Below are 24,663 nucleotides of genomic sequence, written 5' to 3' on the forward strand. Positions count from 1 at the left end.
ATGGCCACAAAACTAGCATTTCAAGAAGTGGCCTCTTGCAGGTACCCGAGAGCCTAACTGTTCCTTTACTTCAAAGTGGCTTGGAGTGATGGGATGGGTCAGGCCACCAGGGGCAGGCAGAGCCTCTTGGACTCTGTGACCAAGAGGAAAACAGGCCCAAGGAAGAGAAACAAGGGGCTTGGGGTAGGAAGCCTGCCCACATAGCCTTCCCTGGCCAGGCTTCTTCCTGATGCTCAATGTCGGCCCCTTTCCCTTCCAGGCGCTGTGCCTGGCACTGTGGCATTTTCCCTGCTACCCTGGGTGAGCCCAATTTAGCCAGGCAGATAGAAATGCCACACTGTCTGCCTGTCTACTGCAGGTGCAGCTGTCTTCTGGTCTGGGCTGACTGCCTACTGGTTTGCCTACCTGTCTATCCTGCCTGCCAGTACATGTGTCTGACAGTGTGTCCATTGGCTTGCCTGTCCCTGTCTCTCTGGAGTCATCATGGTCTGTGTTTGCTTCAGGGAACAGGCCTATCTCAGGTCTCCCCAGCAGCATCTGTCTGTACCATGGTGAGCTCTGTCAGTTTCCCTGGCTTTCTCCTCCCTACCCCTATCACAGCTTTAGCCTTCCAGGCCCCTGGCAGGTCCTCAAGGGTAGGGACTGTGTCTCACTGATGATTTGAACTCATGTCTGATTTACTTGTGGTTAGCCCCCCTTGTAGCACAAGGCTGTGACTTGGAGTAGGGTGAGGTTTGCCAAGTGACTAGCTGACTGGGAAAACAGGATTTTTCTTGCTTACCTATAAGAGCAAGAAGCCAGGCTCCAGGTCAGGTCTAACATATCTGTCAGTGTGAAAAGGAGGAGGAGCTTCAGGAGGGTCCTGCCATGAGAGGGGCTCAAGACCTTATTGTGGAACAGGGAAGAGCTAGCTAGGTATCCATCTGCAAAATCTGCTATGTGTTCCAGTGGGGTTCCATGGGGCCTCATCCTGTCCCTATTTTTAGGGGTCTGCACAGGGTCAGGATGTACATTTGCAGGGGAGGGGGGACACCTGCTGTCACCTATGGCCTGGGTACTCTGAGTTATTCCCGTCCTCTGGCCACTAAAACCAAACTAGTGCTCCCCTCCCCTGCTGGGCAACAGCATATGCTGGAGCCCACTGCCTGCTCTATCCTAACCCCCCAGGAGTAGAGGTGAGAGCGTGCCAGCTCTGGCCCACTCATGTGAACAACGCAGAGTCATATCCCCGGAAACATTCATAAGTTTAATCCACGCCAGTAATAAAATCGCATTACATTTCTCATAAAATAAATGTTCCCATTTATATACAGAAGACAGACTGTACAGGCCGAGCCTAGCCCCAGGAGGGGTCCCACATAGACGGGTGATGGAGGTGGAGAAAATGCCACCCTCCCATTGAGGATGAAGTTCTAACTCGCAGGACAGCGGCTGGCCAGCCCGCGCAGGCAGAGTAGCTGGCCAGCCTGTCAGGCAGGCGGGCAGATGGACGGATGGGCCTGGAGGCCAGGCACCAGGTGTTACTGAACCTGGGATTCGAAGGTTCCATTCAGCTGCCCCTCCTCATAGTCCATCTGACACAAGATCATGTTGTTCTTCAGGAAGAATTTGTCTCCCACGCAAAATCTAGAAAAATCCAAGCAATAAAATAAGGCTATAGGAGAGGTCCCAATGGGGAGTGGTCCCAGGGTCTTAGGAGGTGGGACATGTAGGAGGTGGTGGAACGAAGAGTTAGCTACTCGAACCTTCCAGAAGGGATGGCAGAAATGTCACAGCAAGCTTGATCAAGTCCTTACAGCCAGGTGCTGCCACGTGGGGTGGTGGGGCAGACAGGTAGTCAAGCCACAGGCCTCCCATCATTAGATCACCCAAGGGAATGCAGGAAGAACAGAGACCATTTATCCTAGTCCCAGAGAGAGTACAAGAGAAGCCCCAGGAACAGAAGTAAACCGAGTAGAGATGGAGAAAGAAGGATGGGAGAAGGGAGGGATAAAATGGCAGACTTTTCCATTCCTCTGCCTTCCCTCTCAGGGCATTCATCCTTTCGGTCTACTGTTTATTCTCCAACCCAAGGAAATCCACACTTGGCTCCCTTGGTCCTCTGAAAGGGTGGAAAGAGGAGGGGAGGGCAATATCAAATCTCTCCTCAAAGATGTCCCCTGTTGGCTGAGACCTTAAGCCCCAGGGTCACTGACCCAGTCCCAGTTGCAGTTCTCAGTCTAACCACCAGGTGGCGATAGAACTTCACTGAGCCCTCCCAGGAGGAGGTCTGGTCAGAGTCCCAGCCAACCCAGTGATTCCTGTAGGTCCCTCTGGACCTCACTTCAGGAACATTTGGACTCTTAAGAAAAGGTCCTGCTTTTGTTGGTAAGCCCTAGCCAGGGATGAAGACTGTGACTCCTTAAATCCCCTAAGGCCTACCATAGGGCTGGGACAGTGAATAGAACCCAAAAACTCACAAAAGAGAGGGGACTGCAACAGATTCACAGGAGTAGGGTCATGAGGATATTCTCTGAGGCGACCTCTAACTCTGTGGGCCTGAAAGCGCCTTCTTACTGGATTGTATACACCAGCATATGTAGACAGTTATACATGTCACACTCATGCTATCACTTGCATCTACATGATTAAAATGTGCACATGCATCCTCACCTCATCATATACACACAGTATGCACACACCCTTATGCATAGACAATTACAGTCACATGCACACTAATTCCATGAACTGGTCCACATATACACAAGCATTTAAAATACACATATGAGCACATATATACCGGAGCATGGTGGTGTGCTCCTATAATCCCAGTGCTCCTAGAACTTGGGAGGTGGAGTCAGGAGGATCAGGAGTTCAAGGTCATCTTCAGCTACATACATAGTTTGAGGTCAGCCTGGGCTATATGAGACCAAATAAATATAAAAAATTGGAGTTGTCAGGCATGGTGGTGCACATCTTTGATCCCGGCACTCGGGAGGCAGAGACAGGCAGATCTCTGTGCGTTCAAGGCCAGCCTGGTATACATAGGGAGTTCCAGGCCAGTTGGGGCTACAAGGAGACCTTGTCCCCAAAAAAAGGCCAAAAAATAGTTAACTTGGGACGGTGATGTAGCTTAGTTGGTAGAGAGCTTGCCTAGCATGCACTAAGTTTAATCCCCAGCAATGCACACACCAGGCATGCCTAATGCCTATAATCCCATCACTCAGGGGGTACAGGCAAGAGGATCTTCTGAGGTCCTCCTTGGCTACATAGCAAGTCTGAGGCCAGCCTGGGATACGTAAGACCCTATCACAAACAATTCCCTCCAAATGCACATATACACTCACACTATGACACTATATATACACAGAAAACTCATGCATACCCTCTAATTAAATTCATACAGAAATTTGCCATACCAATGTATATGCCAGTACAGAATGTACACCTCTGATCACAGGGTTTAGGCAATATATATGCGTAAAGAAAGTACACCCCTCATCACACAGTTTTGAGACACACACACACACACACACACACACACACACACACACACACACACACACACAAAACAACAACAGCATGCATACCAGTCACATACACAGAACCCACACTTGCATGCATGTCTCTTCCGTACTCTGGGCCCAGCCAGCAACCTCAGGCTGAGTTCTGGGAGTGTACTGGGTTGGCTGAGGGTCCGGCACTCACCTCTGGTTGCAGAGCTGGCAGGCAAAGCAGTCAAGGTGATACACATTGTCTCGTGCCCGCATCACCATTTCGAAAGCTGGGATCAGCTTGCTGCACGCAGCACAGTTTCCTGTGGTGCCAAAGAGCCTGCCAGAAGAGCACAGAGGATTCCAGGGTCTGCCAGGGAACTGCCTCCACCCAGAATCCTGTCCAGTCTCCAGCCTATGGGGGTCAGGTCAGCATGGCCAAGGGGTAAAGGCACTAGCTGTTCTATCTAGAGCCTGCCAAATCAGGTTTCAGGTGATCCTAACACCACTCATCCTAAATTCATTCCAGGTTTTCCTGGGGTCCCTCAAGTACTAGGGTAGGCTACACTGAGCAAGGACCTCAGATCCATACAGGCTGAAGCGTCAGAGGCATTCTACCCATGATGTACTGTGTGTCCTTGGAAAGTCTCTCTGAGCCCCAGTCATCTCAACCGTCAAAGATGAAAACATATACTCACAAGACAATGCACTACCTAACCTTGACCCTAACTTAGCCTGTAGTTCAGGGATGTTCTAAGAGCTTACAAAGATCACCTCATTTGATCCCAATATAGCCCTATGAGGTAGACACATGTATCACCTGCCCCATTTTCAAGACAAGAATGAGTCACACAGAGATAAACAACTCGCCAGGGGAATGTGGCCTGGTTCCTCCATGAGAACAGTCCATGCCACTGAACCAGCCCCATCCTTTATGCCTTTAAATTATAGTGCTTGCTGAAGAGGTAGCTCAGTTGGTAGAGTACTTGCCTAGCATGCAGAAAGCCCTGAATGCCATTCCCAGCACCACATAAATCTAGTGTGGTTGCCCATATCTATAATCTCAGTATTCAGGAGGTGGAGACGGGAGGAACAGGAGTTGAAGGTAATCCTTGACTACACAGTGAGTTCAAAGCTAACCTGGCTTACATGTCTCAAATATGAGATAAATGTACAATGCTTTATTAAATCATTTTCTGCCTTGACCTCACTGCCTCGTTTGCCTATGTCTTCTTTTCCTTCTTGGAACCTCAGTTTATCCTCCTATAAAATGAGGATGCTGGATCCAATCCGGCCGAAAGATACTTCTCACACAGAACCAATCCTCAAAGGAAGTTTCAAGGGTACCTGGCACAATGGTCTCTTGTTGGGGAATCCTAGGGGGGTATCCCTCCCCTCAGCTGCTGGCTACAAAGCTCTAGGGACAGGATTTCACTCTCCCCATTCAGAACAGTTCTTCAGTTCTTGGCTAGATGCCCCAATGGTCTGAGCCAACGAAGGTCCTTCCTAGCTTCTTTTCTGTTGAGCAAGTCCTAAGTGAGGCAGGGGACTGACAAGCACAGGGAGAGGGGGACTCTAATTCCTGATTTGTCCAGTGTAGGCTCAGGCACCTGCAGACCAGCCTGGCTCTGATAAAGGCAGACAAAGGCTGGACCACAGCATCTGCCTGCCAATGGAGGCCTTTTCTGTCACCAGTAGTTGCTGTAAAGGGCCAGGCTCTGGGCAGCCATCCTTCTCCAACCTACCGGCCTACCTGGCCCCAGAAGTCATTCCTTAGCTCTGTAAACACACAAGAAGAAAGCTTCCAGCCTCGAGTGGCTGCACATTCTAGAGTGTCGTGGGTGCTTCTTTCCTGACAAGTGCATCCTATGTCATGGCATGCCTTTCCCCAGTCCCAATAGCAGGCCATCTGATAAATAGTCCCCTCTTCCTAGCCTGCTAGTTCAACTGCCCAGGTTGATATCCCAAACCTCCAGACTTGAAGGCCCCTTTGCTGCCCCTGGCCCCAGCCTCAGTTCCCTCCCCACCCTGGAAGCACTACGCTCCATCGCTTTAAAAAAAAAAAAATCTCTTGCACGGCTAGAGAGATGGCTCAGCAGTTAAGAACAATTGTTGCTCTTTCAGAGAGTCCAGGTTCAGTTCCCAGAACCCATATGGCAGCTCACAACTTCCTATATGCACATATCTATAGACAGACAGGCAGCCACAGTGTGGCTCAGTGGTTAAGAGCACTTGTGCCTCTGGCAGAGGACCCAGGTAAAGAACCCACATAGCAACTAACAACCATCTGTAGCTCCAGTTCCAGGGGAATCCAACGCCCTCTTCTGGCCTCTGCAGGCAGTGCACACACATGGTACATTTACATGAATGCAGACAAAACATTCATACATGTAAAATAAAAATAAATTTTCTTAAAATCTCTTGCAAAAGGCAAGCATTGAAAGGAAAGGTGCAAAAGGGTAAATCTCAGGCTCTTTGGGGGAAGTTGGGACCTTCTGCCAATAACCCTGCTTTCCTCCATCTTGCCCTTACTTGAGCAAGAGCCCCACCAGCCCTCACCCCAACCTATTAATTAATGAGATAGGCCTTCCTTCCCCACAAGGCCCGGCCACCATCCAGCAGCCTGTGACAGAGCCAAATGTAGGTGCTGGGCCACAGCCAAGGCCCCTGCTTCATGGCCTCCTTCCAGCCTTGCTGATGTCATAAATGGCCTAAGGGAGGGTTAATTGGGGAAGGCAGCCTCAGGGAATAGGATCCAGGTTGTAGGGGAGGGGGTGAGCACTCCGAGGAATGCAAGGAAGGGAAGCAGGATTCTTTCCACTGCTTCACAGGGGGTAAATGATGGACAGAGGAAAGGTTCTAAGCTAAAGGCTCAGAGCTCCTTCAAACCCAGGTCTTTAAAAGCACTAGCAATCCCTGTCCTAGGGTATGGTTTCCTGCTCAGGCAAATGGGAGTCTAATCCCAGCACCACCTGGAAACGGAGGACTCTGGGGAGAGGTGAGCAGGAGACTCCACTAGGGAAGAAGGCCCAGACATGTCTGAATAGCTTCATCTGCTCCTACAAGCCCCTCTGAAGTGTCCGTACCTGGATTCCCAGAGGTGATGTGTAAGAAACACCAGGCAGAGGTTGAAGCAGGCTAGTGACCACAGGGAAGATTTATCTTAGAGAATGAGGGACTGGCATGAGGTGGTGAAGAAAAGAGGGACCACATGGGCAGTGCACACAGGCTGCCTGGTCTAGAGCATGGGGCAGAGTCACACAGGCCTGGAAGGATGGGGACTCTGCACGCTGGGCAGGACGGGGAGGCTGACAACAGAACCCACCTCAGGTAGTCACGCCGGCACAGGATGAGGTTGGCCTTGGTGTAGAGGGTGGAGCCCACCTCACCCAGGCGGCAGTCGCAGCAGGCACACTTGAGGCAGTCCTCGTGCCAGTACTTGTCCAGCGCCTTCAGCAGGTAGCGGTCCTTGATCTTGCGATTACAGCCGGCACAGCCCTTCTGCCTCCCTTTAGGCTGGACGGACAGCATTGGCACACCTACAGTGGACACACAGACAGACAGATGGGCACAGAGCTCTGGTTCATTCTCTCAGCTGCCTCTTCTAAGTTGGGGTCCGGGAGTCCCTCCTTTCTACTTCTTCCCAACCCCAAGCCTGGCCTTTGCACAGCCTATTTATTTTCCTTGTTGGGAGCCCTATAAAGGCTGCAGGCTACCACCAGCTTGGCCTCCCTGAGCCTTTCCCCTCCTTCCCAACCACTGTCATTTGTGTGATCTGATCCAGACAGGCTCAAGTCCTCCAAACACAGTCACAGATCACAACAGGCCTAAGAATGAGATCCACTAAGATTCCCTCCCAGGTCTTCCTCATCCTCTCAAGTCTTCTTTATAGTACAACAATCAAGGTGCATTTGACTACTTGGTCCACAAGTGCAGAAGTGGAATAACTGAAGTGTTGGAAAGGAAGAGGGAGGCTCAAGGAGGCAGGAGTGAGGGTCAATGTGAGGTTCCCTCAGAAATGTGTCAGCCAGAGTTAAACGTGCACCTGGCCTGAGGGAGGCTCTGGAGCCTCTGGAGTCTGGTTCCTGCTCCCAGGACAGGAATCTCTGAGCCCCCAGCTCCCTCCCAGCCCACAAGAGCTTCCCAACATACAAGGAGCAACAGGTGTCAGGTAAGACTCAGTGGGTACAGTCAGTGCAGGCAGAGCCTGCTGACAGATGAGCACATACACTCACACCTCTGGACAAGTGTGATGTGCAGGTGTGGGCATGGATGCACACGCAGGCACACATGCCTGGCCCATTCCCCTAGGACCATGGGGAAGGGCAATTGAGGAAGAAGTGGGGACACTCGATGTCCAGAGGCCTGGACATTCAGGGGTAGCCAGGGGGTGTGGCTGAGATGAAGATGGGACTGGGAAGGAAGCACAACAGCTCTCCAAAACCCAACCTATGACTTCATAGGGAGGGCTGTTTGAGAACCAGCTCCTCAAGAAAGGTGAGGGTAGGCTAAAGGCCAACTCCTTTCACAACCAAGGCATAACCAGCTGAGCTCCCCCCTCCCCTACCTATCCAACTTTCCAGCAGGTGTGGGGTCTTTGTTTCCACTGGTCCCATCCTGTCCAAAGGGTCCCTGCTCTTTCCAAGGCTGGAGTTCAGTTCCCATCCATGGGTCTCTCTCCCACCCCCAACCCTCACTCTGTGCTTGCCCAGAGGCCCAGCTGCTGATCCACATCCCTTCCTTTCCCTTCCCTCTTCAGGAAGGGATATGTCCTCTGGCTTCTGGGGAGAACCTACCACCTAGGGGCCTCAGGCTCACAGATGTCAGGTCAGAGGGACCTCCCGTCTTCCAGACAGATGCTCTGCTTCTACGGGTGGCCAGAAGGATTATTATAAGCCATTGATGGAGCTGGCCCCAGGACTCTTTCTTATACTGTGCTCTTTCTTGGTCTAGCCTCCTCCTCTGCTGCAGGATAGGAGGTTGGCCTCTGGGCCAGGGGAACCCTCTATGCAAGGAGAGAACCCAGGCTTGCAATAGTGCAGGACCAAAGGAACAGGTAAGGACACAGAGGAGGAGGTCCCAAGGCTGCCTTTGGCAGGTAAGAGGTTGGTTCCCTCTTCCCTCCTTCCTTCAGTCCCCATAGGACCCTGTCTGTTAGCTGTGAAGTGTGTTGCCTAATTTCCTTAATGCCGCTCTGAAGGTTAATTGGTCTGAGTGAGCGATAGGGCTCAGGATGACGCTGTCCTTGGGCTTGCCTGTGTCTCCTCTAAGAGGGCCTAGCCCTGCCCATAGAGCAGGTTCCATGAGAGTTGAGGGGACTGAGGAGTTCTTTCTAAGGCCCGGCCTACAGGGAGGGATGAGGTAGGAAAATAGAGGGAGGTTAAAATAGCTGTGTCTGGAGGAGGCCTGGGTCTCCAAGAATGGGAAGACTGTGGAGGGAGTACCCAGCCAGCAGAGCTGTGTATATAAATGCTAACTCAGATCACAAGCCAGGGCTGTTTGAGTCTTTTCAAAACCGGTGTCTCTCTTGCTCACCTAGCATGTAGCAGGCCCAGCCTCTCCCTGTAGTCCCTGTCCTAGCTCCATACTTGGGTAACTACCAGCAGGTGGGTGAGTAACTTCATTTATACTTGGGGAAGCCTCTAGTCTACTAAGCTATACCTCCTAATGAAAGAGGACAGTGGAGACCCCAGTACTAGAAGTGTCTATCCCAATTCCCTCTTGAATTTTCACAGGCTGGCCGGCATTCCAACCTTAGGCTTCAGCATGCCTGGCTGTGGAGGCTGCAAGGTGACCGGTGTCCCACTGCTTGAGGACCCTATGGAAGCCTTGAGGAGTAATACCGCAAGATGCTCCTCTATCCCTCCCTACCTGTGCCCAAGCTGGGTGGGCCTGCCACACATAGGTTACCTAAGAGGTCTGAACAAGGCTTCAGTGGGTCTGAAACTGATTCCTGAGTTCTATAGAACTCTTACAGAACTCATAAGTCTGCTGAAGTGTCCTATGTCCACCTAGACACTGGACACCAAGGTAAACTAGGACCACTGACATTTTTCACTCGAAAAGGCCAAGGTCATGGGAGAAGCCTATCTCAGGAGTGACTGTCCCAGGGTGGACCTGGATCCTGTGGCCAAGTGGTCCACAGCCCATGGACTTGCCTCTGGGCCTTGATTCCCTCACTTGCCCAGAAAGGCAAATGGAAATAACCCTTGCTTCCCACTGGAGTGGTTTTGGCTTTCCAGGGCCAGGCCAAAAGATATAAAAACACTCTCCTGGGAAGGCGAAGGGGCTTTAAGGGAGTATAGCTACAACCTCCTGTTCCCCAAATGGAAGGAGATGATCCCCAGAGGATAGGGCTCTCACTCCTGTCTCCCAAACCCTCTCTAGCCTGCCAGCCTGCCAGCCCCCTTCAGTCCGCCCCATGTCCCTCCCCTGCTGGCTCTGGGAGCAGAGCCTCAGGCCATGCACTTTCCATTAGGGAGATAGCAGCCCTCTACTGAAGTCCATTTGGGATCCATTTTAGTGTTATCTAAAAATCAAATCTACATGGTAATCCTTTTAAGTACTCCTGACTTCAGGAAAAAAAAAAAAAAAGAAAAGAAAAAACAAAACAAAACAAAAAAAAAACCAGCTTTGTACTCTTTCAGGAAAGGTTTTAAAGCATTACCCAGTAATTACTACTCACCCATGAAAACACCCATCTTTTACAATGGAGGCTGCTTGTGCCTGCACACATGCCCAGGTACACACTCAGGAGCACATACTGAGCCTGGCAAAATAATCAGTTCACTGGGCCCCTATGTCACCCCCAATTCTCAGAATATAGAGGGAATGACATTTGAAGGGAGACAGGCCAAACTGCAGTCCTGCTTTGCCCCAGGAAGGGATGCAGCAGGACTGATGGAGGAAAGTAGCCAGGCTTCAGAGAAGCCTCCGGGTCTGACTCATCGGCAGCCAGACACCCTCAGTTCTGCAATCTGGGGCAAAGCCAGACACTCCATTGATGGGGAGGGACTGCCAGAGGTCTTCAGTCCTGTCCCCCACCTCTCCTTCCACTCTGGAGGAAGGCTGTCTTCACAGAGACCTCCAGAGCTACCTGCCAGCCAGATGTACAGCCTCAGCAACTCCCACTCATCCAGCCCAGCCCAAGCTGCTCCTCACTATCAGCTTATGGACTTCTTCAAGTAGCCACGTCAGTGGGCTTCACCATGGACACCTGAGCCTAGGGAGAACACTGTCTCTGCCACTTTCTGCAAAGCCAGGCTTCCATCTCAGTGTGTCTACTTCCCCTAGCCACAGGTCACTGTGGACCACACCCCAGGGATGGCCCCTGCTAGAGAGCCCTGCAGCCAGTGCTGGAGACCTAGGAACTCTCCCACACGCCAGTGCATTCAACTGGCACTGCTCAGCCTGCTGCTGACAGAACCGTGGAACTCTACCCTTGCCAGCCCACCAGAGGATCTTGCTTAATTTCTGATCCAGGGCTGGTGTTTGTAACTTCTGTAGGAAGAAATTCCATGATCTAGGCCATGTTCTTTGTCCCCCAAAGGGCAGGGTCAACAGTGGACTTGAGGCTAGGGGGTAGGAGTTCAGACCTTAGGGGAAATGGAGGCTTGGAACAAGCCCTCTAACTATGCACCTCACCTTCTTGACCTGAACCTGTGACATTTTTGTTTAATTTTTATTTTTAATGTGTATATGTATATGCCTCTGGGTAGGTAAGTGCATGTGTGTGCAGTGCCTGCAGAGGCCAGAAGAGGGGACTGGATCCCTTGAAGCTGAAGTTACATACTGTTGTGAGTCTCCCCACATGAGTGCTGGGAACCAAACTCAGGTCTTTGGCAAAAGCAGTATGCACTCTTAACTGCTGAGCTATCTCTCTAGCTCTGAGGCAGTTTCATGTAGCCCAGGCTGGCCTCACACTCACTATGTAGCCAAGGATTACTTTGAATTCTTTATCCTCCTGCCTCCACCTCCCAAATGCTGGGGTAACAGGCATGTACCACTGTACGAGGCTTTCTCTTTAACTTTTAAAGAAATCTTAATTCCTAGAAAAGTTGCAATAGGATAATTACTGTGTATCCATTTGCTTTATCCTTTATTTTTATTTACTTGTACATTTTTGCCCTTGAATCATCTTAAAAGTTGGTTTTAGAGATGTAGTCTCTATACCCCTTAGATTCTTTTGGTATGTAAAGTATGTTGCTAAAAACAAGGATATCCTCTTTACACAGCCACAGTACAATGATCAAAACCTGGAAATTAGCAGCTGTGGTGGTGCATGCCTTTAATTCCAGCACTCCTAAGGCAGAGGTGGGTGGATCTCTGAGTTTGAGGCCAGCTTAGTCTACATAGTGAGTTCCAGGTCAGCCAGAGATACACAATGAGACCCTGTCTCAACAAAACAAAACAAAACAAAACAAAACACGTATACACACACACACACACACACACACTCCAGAAATTATAACTGCTTATTCTTTAATCTGGGTACCTCATTCATGTTTTATTCATTCTCCCAGTAATAACTTTTAGCCTTGCATTCCACTTCCACTTGAACCTGGAAGGATTCCTTTCCTTGCATCTGAAGACACTGTCACTTTTGTGGCAGACAGGCCATCCATTTCATGGACTATTCCTCCATCTGGATTTGTCTGACACTTTTGCCTGTGGTGTTCTTAATTAATCCTGTGCCTCAGTTTTCCTCTTTGTTAAATGGGCACGAAAACAGTACCGCATTCAGAGTCACCGTGGGTTGTAAAGGAATCCTTAGGACAAGCCAAGTCTGGCTGTCAAAAGTGAGCTCTTTTGAGTGGTACCCCACTCAGCACACAGGAAACTTCAACCTCAGTCATAACACTATGTCAGCTCCCTACAATATGAGGGACACTTATTTTGCAGAACACTAAACTGATTTGAATGTGAAACTGTGGTTAAAGACACACGGGCTTTAGCTAGAGTTCAGTGTCATTCAGAGGCTAGTCTAGTGGTCAGTGCAGCTGGCTCCAGTGGCCAGCCGAGTGGGAGAGGCTGGCTTTAGGGCTCAAGAGAAGGCCCCTCTGGGGCTCTGAGGTGAGTTCTGGGGGCTCAGACATGTATAAACTTGTTATCTCCCATAATCCTCAGCGGGCCTCTGTGCTGATTCCTTAGCAGGCCAGGCAAATGAGAGCCAGCTGCAGGCCCTATATGGAGTCTCACAGCACAACATGGCGGCCGGATGTGGTTCAGGGCTCCCTTCCCTCACCACGAGCACCCCACCCTGTAGATAGGCAGGGATCCTGGGCTGGGTAGTCTGACCTAGCACCCTAAGGGCTTTACTCACATTGTTATGTAAGTGTTATCATTACCGTCTAACAACAGGAAAGTGAGGCAAAGGAAAGGCTCCTAACTTGTCAGTAAGTAGAAAACAAGAGCTGGGATTTGAACCTTGATAGTCTGTCTTTAGGGCCCAAACACTTGACTCCTCTGCCCCGACATGGGGTTATATGATTAGGTGCTAAGAGATTCACACAGGAGACTTTATGAAGATTGGAAGGCAGTGGAAGGTATACAGATGCAGGCCACTCAGCCATAGGACACATGGGTAGACCATACACATACTTGTCCATATGCATAGGATTATACAAGTTCTCATGAGCTGTATTTGTTTGATTCTCCTCAGATCAGTTCTGCCAGTGCCCAGAAAGCTTTAGTAACTTGCATGAAAATACATTCATGTATGCGAGCACACATGTGCTGATTCACACATGTATTGGTGTGCTCAGGTAAATACATACCCAGGCACAAATGCATATAGATGCCACAGTCCATCACAGGCATCACTCAAAATCAAGTTCTGATTTGAACAAAAGCTCCCAACATGACCCCTGGAAATGGAAGGAAATGGAAAACCATGAGCCCCCAAGGTTCACTCACATGAATCTGCAGAGAACATCAGAAACTCCATCGGACTGGCCATCCTCTCCTGCCTCGGCTGCTAGGGTAGGGGTCAGTGGGCTTCATGGATTGGGGTTCTTGCCATCTACCTGGGCCCATCCCAGACCTGGAGCTGCAGAGAAGGTCCCCAGCAGAGCCGGTCTGTGCCCCTGCTAGGTGTCAACACCCTTGAATGAGGAAATTTGAAAGTGTAATCTAATTCTGCAGCATCTCTCTCAATCTCGTTTTCTCAGAGGTGACTCCATTCCGCACAGGCCCACACAGCCAGTGAGTAGGCCTCCATTTCACACGGGTTTTATCTCCACAATTTCTCGTCTCACTGCACTCCTATCCCAGGCCCTGCCACGCGGCAGGCGAGGACTGAACTAATAGCATTTCCTACTCATTTGGAATCAAAAGCCAAGGAGAACAACTGTTGGAATGCGTGGCCGCAGTCACCTGGCCCACACTCATTACTGCCCCCTCTGTGAGCCCATTTGAGGGATGGTGTTTTCTGGGCCAGGTAAGGGAGGGAAGCGGAGGCTCCCCTGGCCTGTAGTTTCCTACTGGGACAAAGAGACGAAGTCTGGGAGGCTTGGCTCATGGGATGATGATTGGCTCTGTGGAGAGACTGACACCTTTGCTTCTGACTCGTTTTCTCTAGGGACCATGAGAGAAGAGGGGGTGAGGGGAGGACATTTGAAGACATGTGGCCTCAGCTTGCCTTCTGGCTGTCATTTCCCAGCTTTGTTTCAGTTTACTCATTTAATAAATGAGGACAGACTATGCTAGAGAATTATTTTGAAGATTAATTTAGATAACAGAAATGAAGTAATTATAACAATGTTTGGCACAACAGCTTAAGACAATCAGCTAAGAAAACTTATGTCTATATTAGGAACCAACAGCTCTATTCCTAGGTCCTGGACCCTGGGTGATAGGAGTGGAGGGGGAGGCTCAATCCACAGGCATGTGTGTGGATGATGGAAGGGGCCCAGGAAGTTCTGGAAGGAGCCTGGCATAGGACAAGATATTGAGAGGTAGCCCCACAATGCTTGTCTTCTCTAAAGTGCCAAGGTCCCCCTGGTCTCAGTAGTTCACCACAGAAAGGACTGCCTGGAGCGTCCCTAGACCCTGCTGCTGGTGTTGTCCCACTCCACTAGATAACACTACACATCCCCCCTTTCTGAGTGCTGTGGGCCAGGAGTTTTCCATTTGTGAACTCACACTCATTGTGATCCAATGGTCAGAAAACTCATGCAACTTGCCCCAGGGCAAGCCTGGGAGTGACCAGGGGGAGCCACAGAGCCTGGCCACTGCCAGGAAGAACCCATGCCCGGCCAGCCCTATCCTGGGGCCATAGGTGGCCTCATGTCTTTTTTCCTAAGCTATAGGGAAAAGTGAATATCACATGGACCCCACATGAAACCTATTCATGAAGAAAGTTGCAGAGACAGCGGAGGGCAGGGTGGGGTCTGGGGTACTGACTCAGGCTGAGCAGGGCGGAGCTCCAAGGCCATTTCTAGTGTAGCAGGGGAAGCAGGAGGTACTTCTGCAGTGGGCTTTGGGGGAAGCAGCCTATCCTTAGCATCTTGCATCTAAACTCTGAGCCCCTGTGACCTCACATGTGTAGAGATGAAGGTGCTGAGGTGAGGCCTCCCTTACAGTGGGAGTTGGAGTCTTGCATAGTCCAGAGTAGGACAACAGCCTTGGGGATGGGCTTAGCTCACCTGGGGTCCTATCACAGAACACTAGAGGCTGATGGCTTATGATCAACAGACATTTCTCCCAGTCTGGAGGCTGGAATAGTCAAGATCAAGGCACTGGCTGATTCATGTCTGATGAGGGCCTGCTTCCTGGTTCATAGCTGCCTTCCCACTGGGACCGCACATCGCAGAAGGGATGGGGTCCCATGCACAAGGACACTAATCTCAATCATGAGCTCTGCCCTTGAGGACCCCATCTCTTAATACCATTACTGGAGAGCTTGGGGTTCAGCTCAGGGATTTTGTAGAGACACAAACATTCCAGGAGTCAGCCAAGAACCTGCACAAGGGCTAAGAGGACATCTAAGATTCTGGGACAGCTTCTCAAGGAAATACTTCTCACAGCCTCCCTTGGTCTTCTGCAGGAAGGACCCAGATACACAGGAAGCTGTGTGTCCTCACTGGAGTTCGCCCTTTGGAATGAGGCTTAACTTAATAGGAGAAGTGTCTGCTGTGGGCTCTCCCTCTCTGTGACAGCAATGGGTATCATTTTCTGATTCTTTCGGCATCCCTACAGTCTAAGACATACCTCAGAAGTAACAGGTCCGAACTAGAAACCCTGATTTCCAAACCCAAGCCTGGCCTCTGTGCCCTGTGTTCATTTTCCTCTCATGGTACCCATACCATCACCACCCCCCAACCCCATGCTCCTAAAGAATGCAGCAACACACACACACACACACACACACACACACACACACACACGCACGCACACACGTCCTACTCCCCATCCTAGCTGTTTCTCTACATTTCAAAAGCCTTATTTATTTATTTAATTTCTGAGACAGGAGTAGCCCGGGATGGCCTTGGACTCCCTATGTAGCTGAGGATGACCTTGAACTTCTGATCCTCCCCCTTCCATCTCCTGAGTACTGGGATTACAGGCATGTTCCACCATGCCCAGTTTATGCAGTGTTGGGGATTGAACCCTGGGCTTCCTGCATGCTAGGCCAGCATTCTACCCACTGAGCTATATGCCTAGTTCTCCACAGCCATCTTCCCCCACACCATCAGCATGGCTCTCCCCAGCCTGGTGCCCCACAAACACATTCTTTACTCAGCAGTGGGAGGACCCTTTCCAAATAAACCAGGTCAGGTCACTGCCTAGCTTGGAACCTTCCTACACTTCCCAATGGGCTGAGCATAGCACACAGGCTCTTCATGTAGCCTGTGATAGCCTCATGTGGTCTGGCCTCTACCTCCCCTTCCTACACTGAGCTCCAGCCACTCTCCAGCTCTCTCTCCTATCTCAAGGCCTTTGCATATGCGAATTTCTTTCCTGCCTCTTCAGTGATTGACCCTTCTCATCCTGAAACTTCACCTTAAGTGTGGGCAGAGGACTGTCTTACCTGTATTTCCTTACTTAAACCACCCTTTTCCCTGCCCAGTCATTTCCTTCTGAATTTTGTCATGATTTGTCATTGCTTTTGTTTTTCTTCAGTGAGCGTATTGGGAAAATGATTTCTCTCTCTAAAACAGAGGCCTCCCAGAAGGTGTAATTCTTGAGGCCCTGTTTGTTGACCACTGTCTCCCTAGCACTGAGTCTCAAAGCAGTACTTTCTAAGCATTACTTCAACTAATGAATGAAGAGACTGAATAGCACCTATCCAACTATTACTGGAAATCATCCACTGCTCAGAATGGGTAGATTCGCCCATGGGGGCGGAGGACTTGGTCAATACTGCTGCCCCTCCGCCACAAAGCCCAAGTCACCTGTGGCTCTGTGGCCCTAAGAAAAAGGCAGAGTCAGCTGTAGCAAGACCTAGTTCCTGCCTGCTACAGCAAACTCATGTGTGTGTGTGTGTGTGTGTGTGTGTGTGTGTGTCTGTGTCTGTGTCTGTACAGTTTGTATGCACATGAGTGTGAAAGGAAGGCCAACCCTATGAGTTGTTCCTCAGGAGCCAAGCACTTTTTTTTTTTGAGACAGGGTCTCACATAGCCTGGACTGGCCTCAAACGTAACCATGTAGCTGAGGATGACCTTGAACTTCTGGTTCTCTTGCCTCTACCTCCCAAATCCTGGGATTACAAGAATGAGCCATCAAGCCTAGTAGTAGTGCTAGGAATAGAATCCAGGGCTCTGTGCATACTAGGAAAACACTCTAGTAGCTGAGCTACACCCCTGCCCTATACCAAGCTTTTATGGGTGCCAGGGATTGAACTCAAGTCTTTACACTTGCACAGCAAGCAGTTGACTGCCTGGGCTCCCCAGCCTGCAAGTAAATTTTTGAGAGGTGCATCCCAGGGTTCTAATGGAGAAGTGTTAGCTGTAAAACAAAGAGAAGCCCTTTATCCCTGTGATAACAGAGCAGTGAAATCCTGTCCTTCAGACTCTTCAGACTATAGGAAAGGAAACCTCGACTCCATGCCTCCTTTATGCATAAATACTCTGACCTCCTAGGAGAATGGTAGGCAGAGAACTCAGTGCTTGGTGGAAGGCTAGCAGCTGTCCTTTCCTCTGCCCTGAACCCTTCTACTATCCACACAAATCTTGCCCCTTCAATTCTTACCCAAAGGTCCTTTGCATGTATAAATATGATCACTCTTCCCTCTTAGCCTAGGCTAAGCCTTTGGGAATCAGTGAGAGGAAACAGAAACTGGAGTTTGCTGTAGACTGCTCTAGGCCCAAGCCTTTCTGTCTGGAGTACCCCAATTCCATACCAGGCTATGGAAAACAGGCCCCATGTTCCTTAGAGATGTGCTGCCTGGAGCCACACAGCTGTGGGGACCAGAGAGCATACATCTGGAAGCCATGTTTCCAGGACAGTGACTCAGCTGCTCCCTGGGCACCCACAAAGCCCATGTCGCTCATCTAATGAAACAGGGCTCCCATGAGGCCTGCAATCTCCACAGAGGAGGAGGAAGACCCAGACTCTCGGAAGAGTCTCAATTTCACAGCATCAGGGATGTGAGCACCAACGCGCTGAACCAGAAAACGAGAGTCTGGCAGGAGCTGCAGACACACCATGAGCGTCAGGGGATCAGAGATTAGGGCCCTTCAAAATCAATTTTGAATTCAAACTTTTAAATGTGTTCTCCAGGTGCAAAGAGGGGACCCTCTAGCCAGGCTTGGCCTACTCAGCTGCTAAGTCCTGCTTCCTTCTTGAAACAACAGAGCACACCTGCTAGCCACCAGGAGAGGGGTAGTAGAGGGACACTCTGTGCTTTGCCCCCAGCCATTTGGTTCCCAGGGAGAAGTTCCTTGTTTTGAATAAACCTCCCTTTCAGTAGACCCGAGGGAGAAGGCCTGGAGTGCAGCACCAGGGTAGCAGAGAGGGGCCTGAGACCCCATGTGGCAGAGAGCAGCTAAGGGCTGTGATAATCTGGTTTATGTTGGCACACCCTGTCTATAGCCTGTTGGTCAGGCTGTCATCTGTCAGGCTATGTCTGGGGGACTGTGGGGTCACAGGGATGCACAGGGCAGTAGGCCCTCACCAGCAACCTGAGCAAAACAGAGTGTTCCAGCCAAACCCTGGAGAAGGCTACAGGGCTTACAAGAGGAAGACTTCAGGAGATCAGATCAACTGGAAGATGCTCTAGGCAGCTCAGTTTGGTCAACCCATAGCTGATGTCCTCCTCCCAGGCTCTGGGTAAGGAAGCTGGTCTATAACAAATTCTCTGATCCTAGGTTACCCTCAGACCCTGCCTCCCCACAGTTCTCCAAAACCCCAGGCCAGCTCCTAACCTTAAGCCACAGTCCTAAAACATAGATCGGAAGGACCATGAAGCAATCTGCAAGGAAGTAACAGGCCGAACATCACCAGGAGTTCCTTTTTTAAAAAAGGAGCACTGGGAAAGGAGGCTGGGGTTCCCAGACTACACCTAGGAAAGGAGGCAAGGGACACCCCGCCCCCAGCTTGGGAGCGGGCTGCCGGCTTCGCAAGAAAATTACAGGGAAGGCCTGGGTAAGGCTCCTTTTAGTTACAGCATAAACTGCGGCAATAAAGCGTACCTGGGGAATGTTTAGAGAAAGCACTAATGATTTCTTCCCCAGTGGTTAATAAATTCACTTCCAGATCAATTTGTTAGCGATAGAGCCCGGCGAGCGGAACCCGCGCGGCGGGCACAGCCGAGTGTGTCTTTTTCAGTATAAATGATTTATTGCGATGATTAGCGGCACATAAACAATTTAAAATACAACGCTAATTAGTTTGGGGAAGAAAGGAGGGGAAAAGCCACCCTGCCTCTCTCCTCATTATGTTCTACTTCTCTAAGTGTGTACTTTTTAATTAAATCCAAATGTCACAATAAATTTAAAGTGTTTTATTACCACTCGGACTAACTGAGGCAGTCAGGCAAGCCCCCCTTTCAGGCATCAGCGGCCACAGGCTGGGGGTGAGGATGGGGGCGCCAGTGGGGGCTGCCCACATCTCTGTTTTGGGGAGGGGAGCGAATCTCTAGGGACCTCTTGGTTTCTGACAGCCAGGGGCTGGAAAACACTGGGACCTCCCAAGTGCTTCTGCTCACCTTCCTGGCCAGGCCAAGTAAGATCTCCTTCCAGCTTGCTCTGAGCAGCCGGGAAGCCAGCCACTTCCCCATGATGGTCCCATACTGTCCTGCACCCCCTTCACTCGGCCTTGAGTGCTTTACCTACTGCCCTCTGCAGGGGGCACTTTCTGCCAACATCTTCCCAAATGTCCCTTCCGGGTAGTTGAGCCACTATTTGCTAATTCAGCTTCCTGGATGAGGAAATAGAGCTCAGAGAGGCACAGCAACTTATTTAATGCCTCACAGCTAGAAAGAAGACTTTGGCAAAGTTCTTGTTCCTTAAGCTCCAACACTGCTAGGCTGGCCAGATCTGGGCTCTGATTTCCAGCACCTAAGACCAAAGAGAGAGCTGGTAGTTGCTCAGGCAGGCCCCTCCCCAGATGCATCTGAGGGGTTCAGTCAGGGTTTAGGACTCATATATCTGGGTTCAAGTTCAGGCGTTACTACTGACCAACAAGGTAAATTTAGTCAAGTTCTTTAGGGTCTGTAAGCTTCAGTAAAACAGAAGTGGTCACACCCAACTTACAGGGCAAAAGAATGCAAGTAATTAAAGAAATCAGGGAACTTTGCAATTATTCGCATGCTGTGCAAGCGGGAATTACTTTTGAAAGATTTGAGTTGAGCAGAAACAGTACTAATCCCATTTCATGGATCAGAAAACCAAGGCCAGCAAGGTTCCACTGAATCCCAGGAACCCAGTAGAGACCAGATGGCAGGTAACACTTCTAGAAGCTCGGATAGCTAGGGTGGTTCCCTCCTAAACACTCCTAGCACTGTTCATTTAAGAACAAATATCTTGGGCTGGGGAGGCAGATCAGTGGTTAAAGCATTTGTTGGATAAGCCTGATGACCTGAGTTCTGATCATCAGAGCCCATAATCCTTGTGCTCGTACAGGAACATGGGATGCAGAGACAGGAATTGCTGGAAGTTTGCAGGTGAGCTAGCCTACTGTGTACATGAGGGGCCCTGTCTCAAACAAGGCAGAAAGCAAGGACCCATACCCCATACGCAAGGTGGTCCTCTGACCTCCATATGTATGTGATGACATGCATATATTCTCTCAAACACACATGTACACATACATACAACATACACAATATAAATAAACATCTCTAAGCACAAAGTTTTCATATGATCTAGCAATTCTACTCCCAAGTATTCTTTATCCAAGAGAAGTGGAGATGTTGGTCTGCACACACAAAAAAACTTGCACTTAAATGTTTATAACAGCATCATGCACTACAAGCAAAACAGAGGCAACCCAGATGTTTATCATCTGACAAACTGATAAATAAAATATGTATTCACATGCAATACAATATTATTGAACCATGAAAAGGAATGAAGTACTGATTGTATTCGTTAATCTTCCCAGGGCTCTCTGTTGAAATGCCTACATCCTTCAGAGACTATGCCCTATTTGCAAAGAGGGCACTCCTGTGGGGCAGATTTGTTCTATGTGGGGCAGCATGAGTGTGTGCATTGTGGCACGCCCAGAATGGCATGTATTGTATGGGATACAGGAAGTATGTAATGGTATGTGCATAATGATTAGGTCACAGTGGAGGCTGGGGAAGAGTGGTGCCCTCTCCTGGGTGCCTGTGAGTCCCACCTGGGGCCCGTGAGCCCAGTCTGGGGCAGGATGTGCAAATTCACATGGCCAGGAGGGAAGGTGGCAAGGATGCCTCTGGAGGGAAAGAGCACTGTACTAGGCTCAGATAGTACCCTCTGAGGCTAGTCTAAGAGGGTGACTCAAAAAGATGAAGGACCCTGACCAGCAGGGGGAGGCAGGCACACATTGTGGCAAGGCATGGTCACCTGTCCCAGAGTCTAGGGTGAAGGTAGTCATAGCCAACAGGCTTCATGTCCGCAGAGGCAAGCCAACCTCCATGTTTCTCACATGTGGAAAGGGCCTCATGGATGGGACAGCACAGCTCTGGTTTGCAAGAAAGACATTTGGGCCTTGAAGTCAATTGATATGTCTCCATTGTGTAGGCATGAGGCTGGCTTCCATACATCGCCACAGAATCATCATGGGATGCCATCTCAAGAAACTGCTCCTTAGGGAAACTCCCGTATAATTTGTCCGAACTTCTGTTTCCCAGGTCCCAAGGAGCCTAGTACTCAGAGGATGCTTGGGGTAAGCGGTGGCAAGAAGATGTGGCAGGTACTCCTGGCTTTATGTAGCCACCAACAATTCCTCAGGGGTGCACAGTGTCACCTAGGTGGCAAAGCATATAAAATATTGTCCCTCATTTGAGTTCTGTGTAGGGGACAGTAGGCGGCCTTCGGGCCTTAATTTATATGTAAGGAAAGTGAAGCTCAGAGGAGTGGCCTGCCCAGGGTCACACTCCAGCGGGTGTTAGAATAACTCCCTGAGATCTCACAGACAGAGGACGGCAGAGCAGGAATGGGACAAGAGCCATGCTTGCCACCTCCCAAGCCAAAACCAAGCCACCTCTGCAGTGATTAGCCAGGCCTACAGGGAGATGCTGTTTCATTTAAAGACTTCTATAGATTTCAAATCTGCATTGTCTGGGCCCATGACCCTGGGGGAAGATTTCAACTGCCTCTTCTCTGACCAACCCAGACCTCTCCCTCCTCCCTCCTCCACAGGCCCAGATTGCAAGCTAAGAAGGAAGCCAAAGGAAGGCAGAAAGAACTGCTGAGGGCAAAGAGCAGGAGGTGTGGGGGGGGGGTAACAGAAAGAGAAGGACCCCTCCTTCCCAGGCATGCTTCCTCTCTGCCTCTTCTAGCTTTAGCCCTCCTGATCTACTCTCTACAGAGTGGCCAAAATGATCTGAATAAAAAGTCAATTGACCATGAGTCTTGGTTCCACCTAAAGCCCTTCAAAGACTTCCCATTGACCTTAGCCCCTACCCTGCTCCTAATCAAGGTGTAGCTCATGCAGTTTGGTCACACCAGTGGAGCTCCAGCTACTGACTACACTCTAGCCACCAACTCAGGGTTCCACATCCTCTCTCCAGGACAAAGGAATCCTTTTGAGTTTCACTGCCCTCCTCTGGACCTCCGTCACCTGTCAACCTACTCATTTTCTCTCTATCCACTCAAGGGACTTACTAAGCTCCTACAATGGGACCTAGTTCTTGAACCCTGTATTCTGATAATAATTATACCAACACTGATGATTTTAATCAAGAAAGTAGTTCTCAGCACATTTCATTAGGTCAGTTTGATTCCTTGATCAATTTTCTATCCAATAGTGTGAAACCACCCCAACCCCATTTTTATTTTAAAAATTTTCAAGGGATTGTTGGTTGATTTTTTTTTTTTTGGCTCATATCAAATCTTACAAATTAAAGCTTTTGCCACTGTTCAGATTTCTTTTATGGCAATTATTTCTACCAGAAAATATTTCTGGAGTCCAACTTCTGGGTTCTAAATTTTGTCAGGAAGATTTGATTCTTCTGTCAATTTTTAGTCAATAACACATTTTACCAGGTGCAGTCTTAGCTGCTGCCAGCTTTACTTTGCGTTAATTATTTCAACCAATTTTATTTTTTTCTGGATTCTTTTAACTTTGCATTTTCAATAATACTAATGAGGTATTATTCTTGTGGCTAAGGCACAGTTTGGCCCTGAATCTGATAAAGCCACCTGAGATCAAAGAGCAGCACAAAGGCTTCCTTGGGGCAAGAAGGCAGGTGAAAACACCACACTCTGCACCTGGATGGGTGCCAGGTTGCAATCGGGTGCCCCAGGGATTTCTGCCCCCTGCCTGCTGCTCCCCAGGGCCCTGGCACCTGCCAAGAAGAGGCCTCATCGATGGGAAATGGCTTCTGGATAGGGGAGGTGGGTGTATAGCTGCCTGGAAGAGCCTCCATCGACAGGCAAAGAGCCCAACAGCAGCACAAGGCCTCAGTAGCCAGCCACCCTGCCGATGTAAATGGGGACTGGACTGCCCAAGGACACACTAGAAGGCAATGGGCCAGGATGGGGATGCTGGAATTCTGCTTTCAAACCCATGCTCCTCAAGCACCCATGGGAGTGCTCCAACCCTCAGGAGCCCCATTCTCTCACAGGGAATTGTGTGGAGCTGCTTTGCCTAAGCTGCCTTATAGGTCTGTCCCCATCTTACCTAGCAACAGCAAGTAGGGATGGGGGCCCTCACCCAACAGCTGTAGATAGGGAGAAGGGCCCTCCCCAACCCCTCCAAGGGTCTGGAGCAAGTAGTTTGTTGGACACCTGGGGCCTGAGATGCCAGCTGTAACAGTTGACCACTGGCAGGCCAGTTGCTAATACAGTTCTGAACAATCCTGTCCTCTGGTATCACTTCTTTGAGTGTGGGCTAGATCTTGTGACTTGTACCCAAGGAAGAAAACACAGCACACAGTAGCAGGAAGGGAAAGTCACAACTGTGATTAGGTGACAGGGCTGGGATTTCTGTCTTGTGAAAAGACAGTCTTTCCTCAAGGCTTTAGGAAGCAAGCTGCCATGTTGGAGGGGCCCATAGAAATAAAACTGACAGTGGCTTACACTAGGCAGCCAGTGTGGAATTGAGGCCTCCAGTCCAATCCACCTGTCAGAAACAGAGTCCTCATAGCAGGTGAATGAGGGAGCTGAAAGTGGTCCTTTCCTCAGACAGATCTGAGAGGAGACCACAGCCCTGGTGGGCACTTCATTACCATCTCTGAGAGGCTCCGAGGATCCAGTCAAGCTGCCCTGGGCCCTGGGCTCACAGAAATGAGATGATAATTTTGTATTAAGTTGCTAAATTTTAAGCTATTTGTATCACAGCTGTGGTAACTAATCCACCACCCCCAGGCCACTGAGGGGTCTGGCAGCCTGGATGTTACATGCTCTCTTCAGGAACACAGGCCTGGTTACCAGAGTGTGAAGAGGCAGGATTTGTATGCAGTCTATCTAACTCAAAACCTGGGCAAGGTCTATTTGCATTCCAAAGAATGGAGAGTTCAAACATGCACTGGTATTCACAGACAACCCTACCCATCTGGCACCAGGGATGGCAGTTCACTTAAAGATGCAGCAGAGAGAGAGAG

At 49.9% G+C, this 24,663-nt stretch overlaps 1 protein-coding gene across 1 annotated transcript in view; it reads right to left on the reverse strand.

The window, feature by feature from the left end:
- Positions 1-1,204: 1,204 nt before the first annotated feature.
- The window catches only part of Lmo1 (LIM domain only 1), a 37,785-nt gene continuing 14,326 nt past the window's right edge, over positions 1,205-24,663 (reverse strand). The window contains exons 3-5 of the mRNA XM_008853433.3: positions 6,799-7,012; positions 3,688-3,813; positions 1,205-1,626 (exon numbers count right to left, since the gene is read on the reverse strand). Coding sequence (XP_008851655.1) covers positions 1,521-1,626; positions 3,688-3,813; positions 6,799-7,012 — 446 coding nt within the window. The 3' untranslated portion in view covers positions 1,205-1,520. The remainder of the gene's footprint in view (positions 1,627-3,687; positions 3,814-6,798; positions 7,013-24,663) is intronic.

Source organism: Nannospalax galili, unplaced genomic scaffold, assembly GCF_000622305.1.
Source record: "Nannospalax galili isolate Female #2095 unplaced genomic scaffold, S.galili_v1.0 scaffold44, whole genome shotgun sequence".
Classification (NCBI taxonomy): Eukaryota; Metazoa; Chordata; class Mammalia; order Rodentia; family Spalacidae; genus Nannospalax; species Nannospalax galili.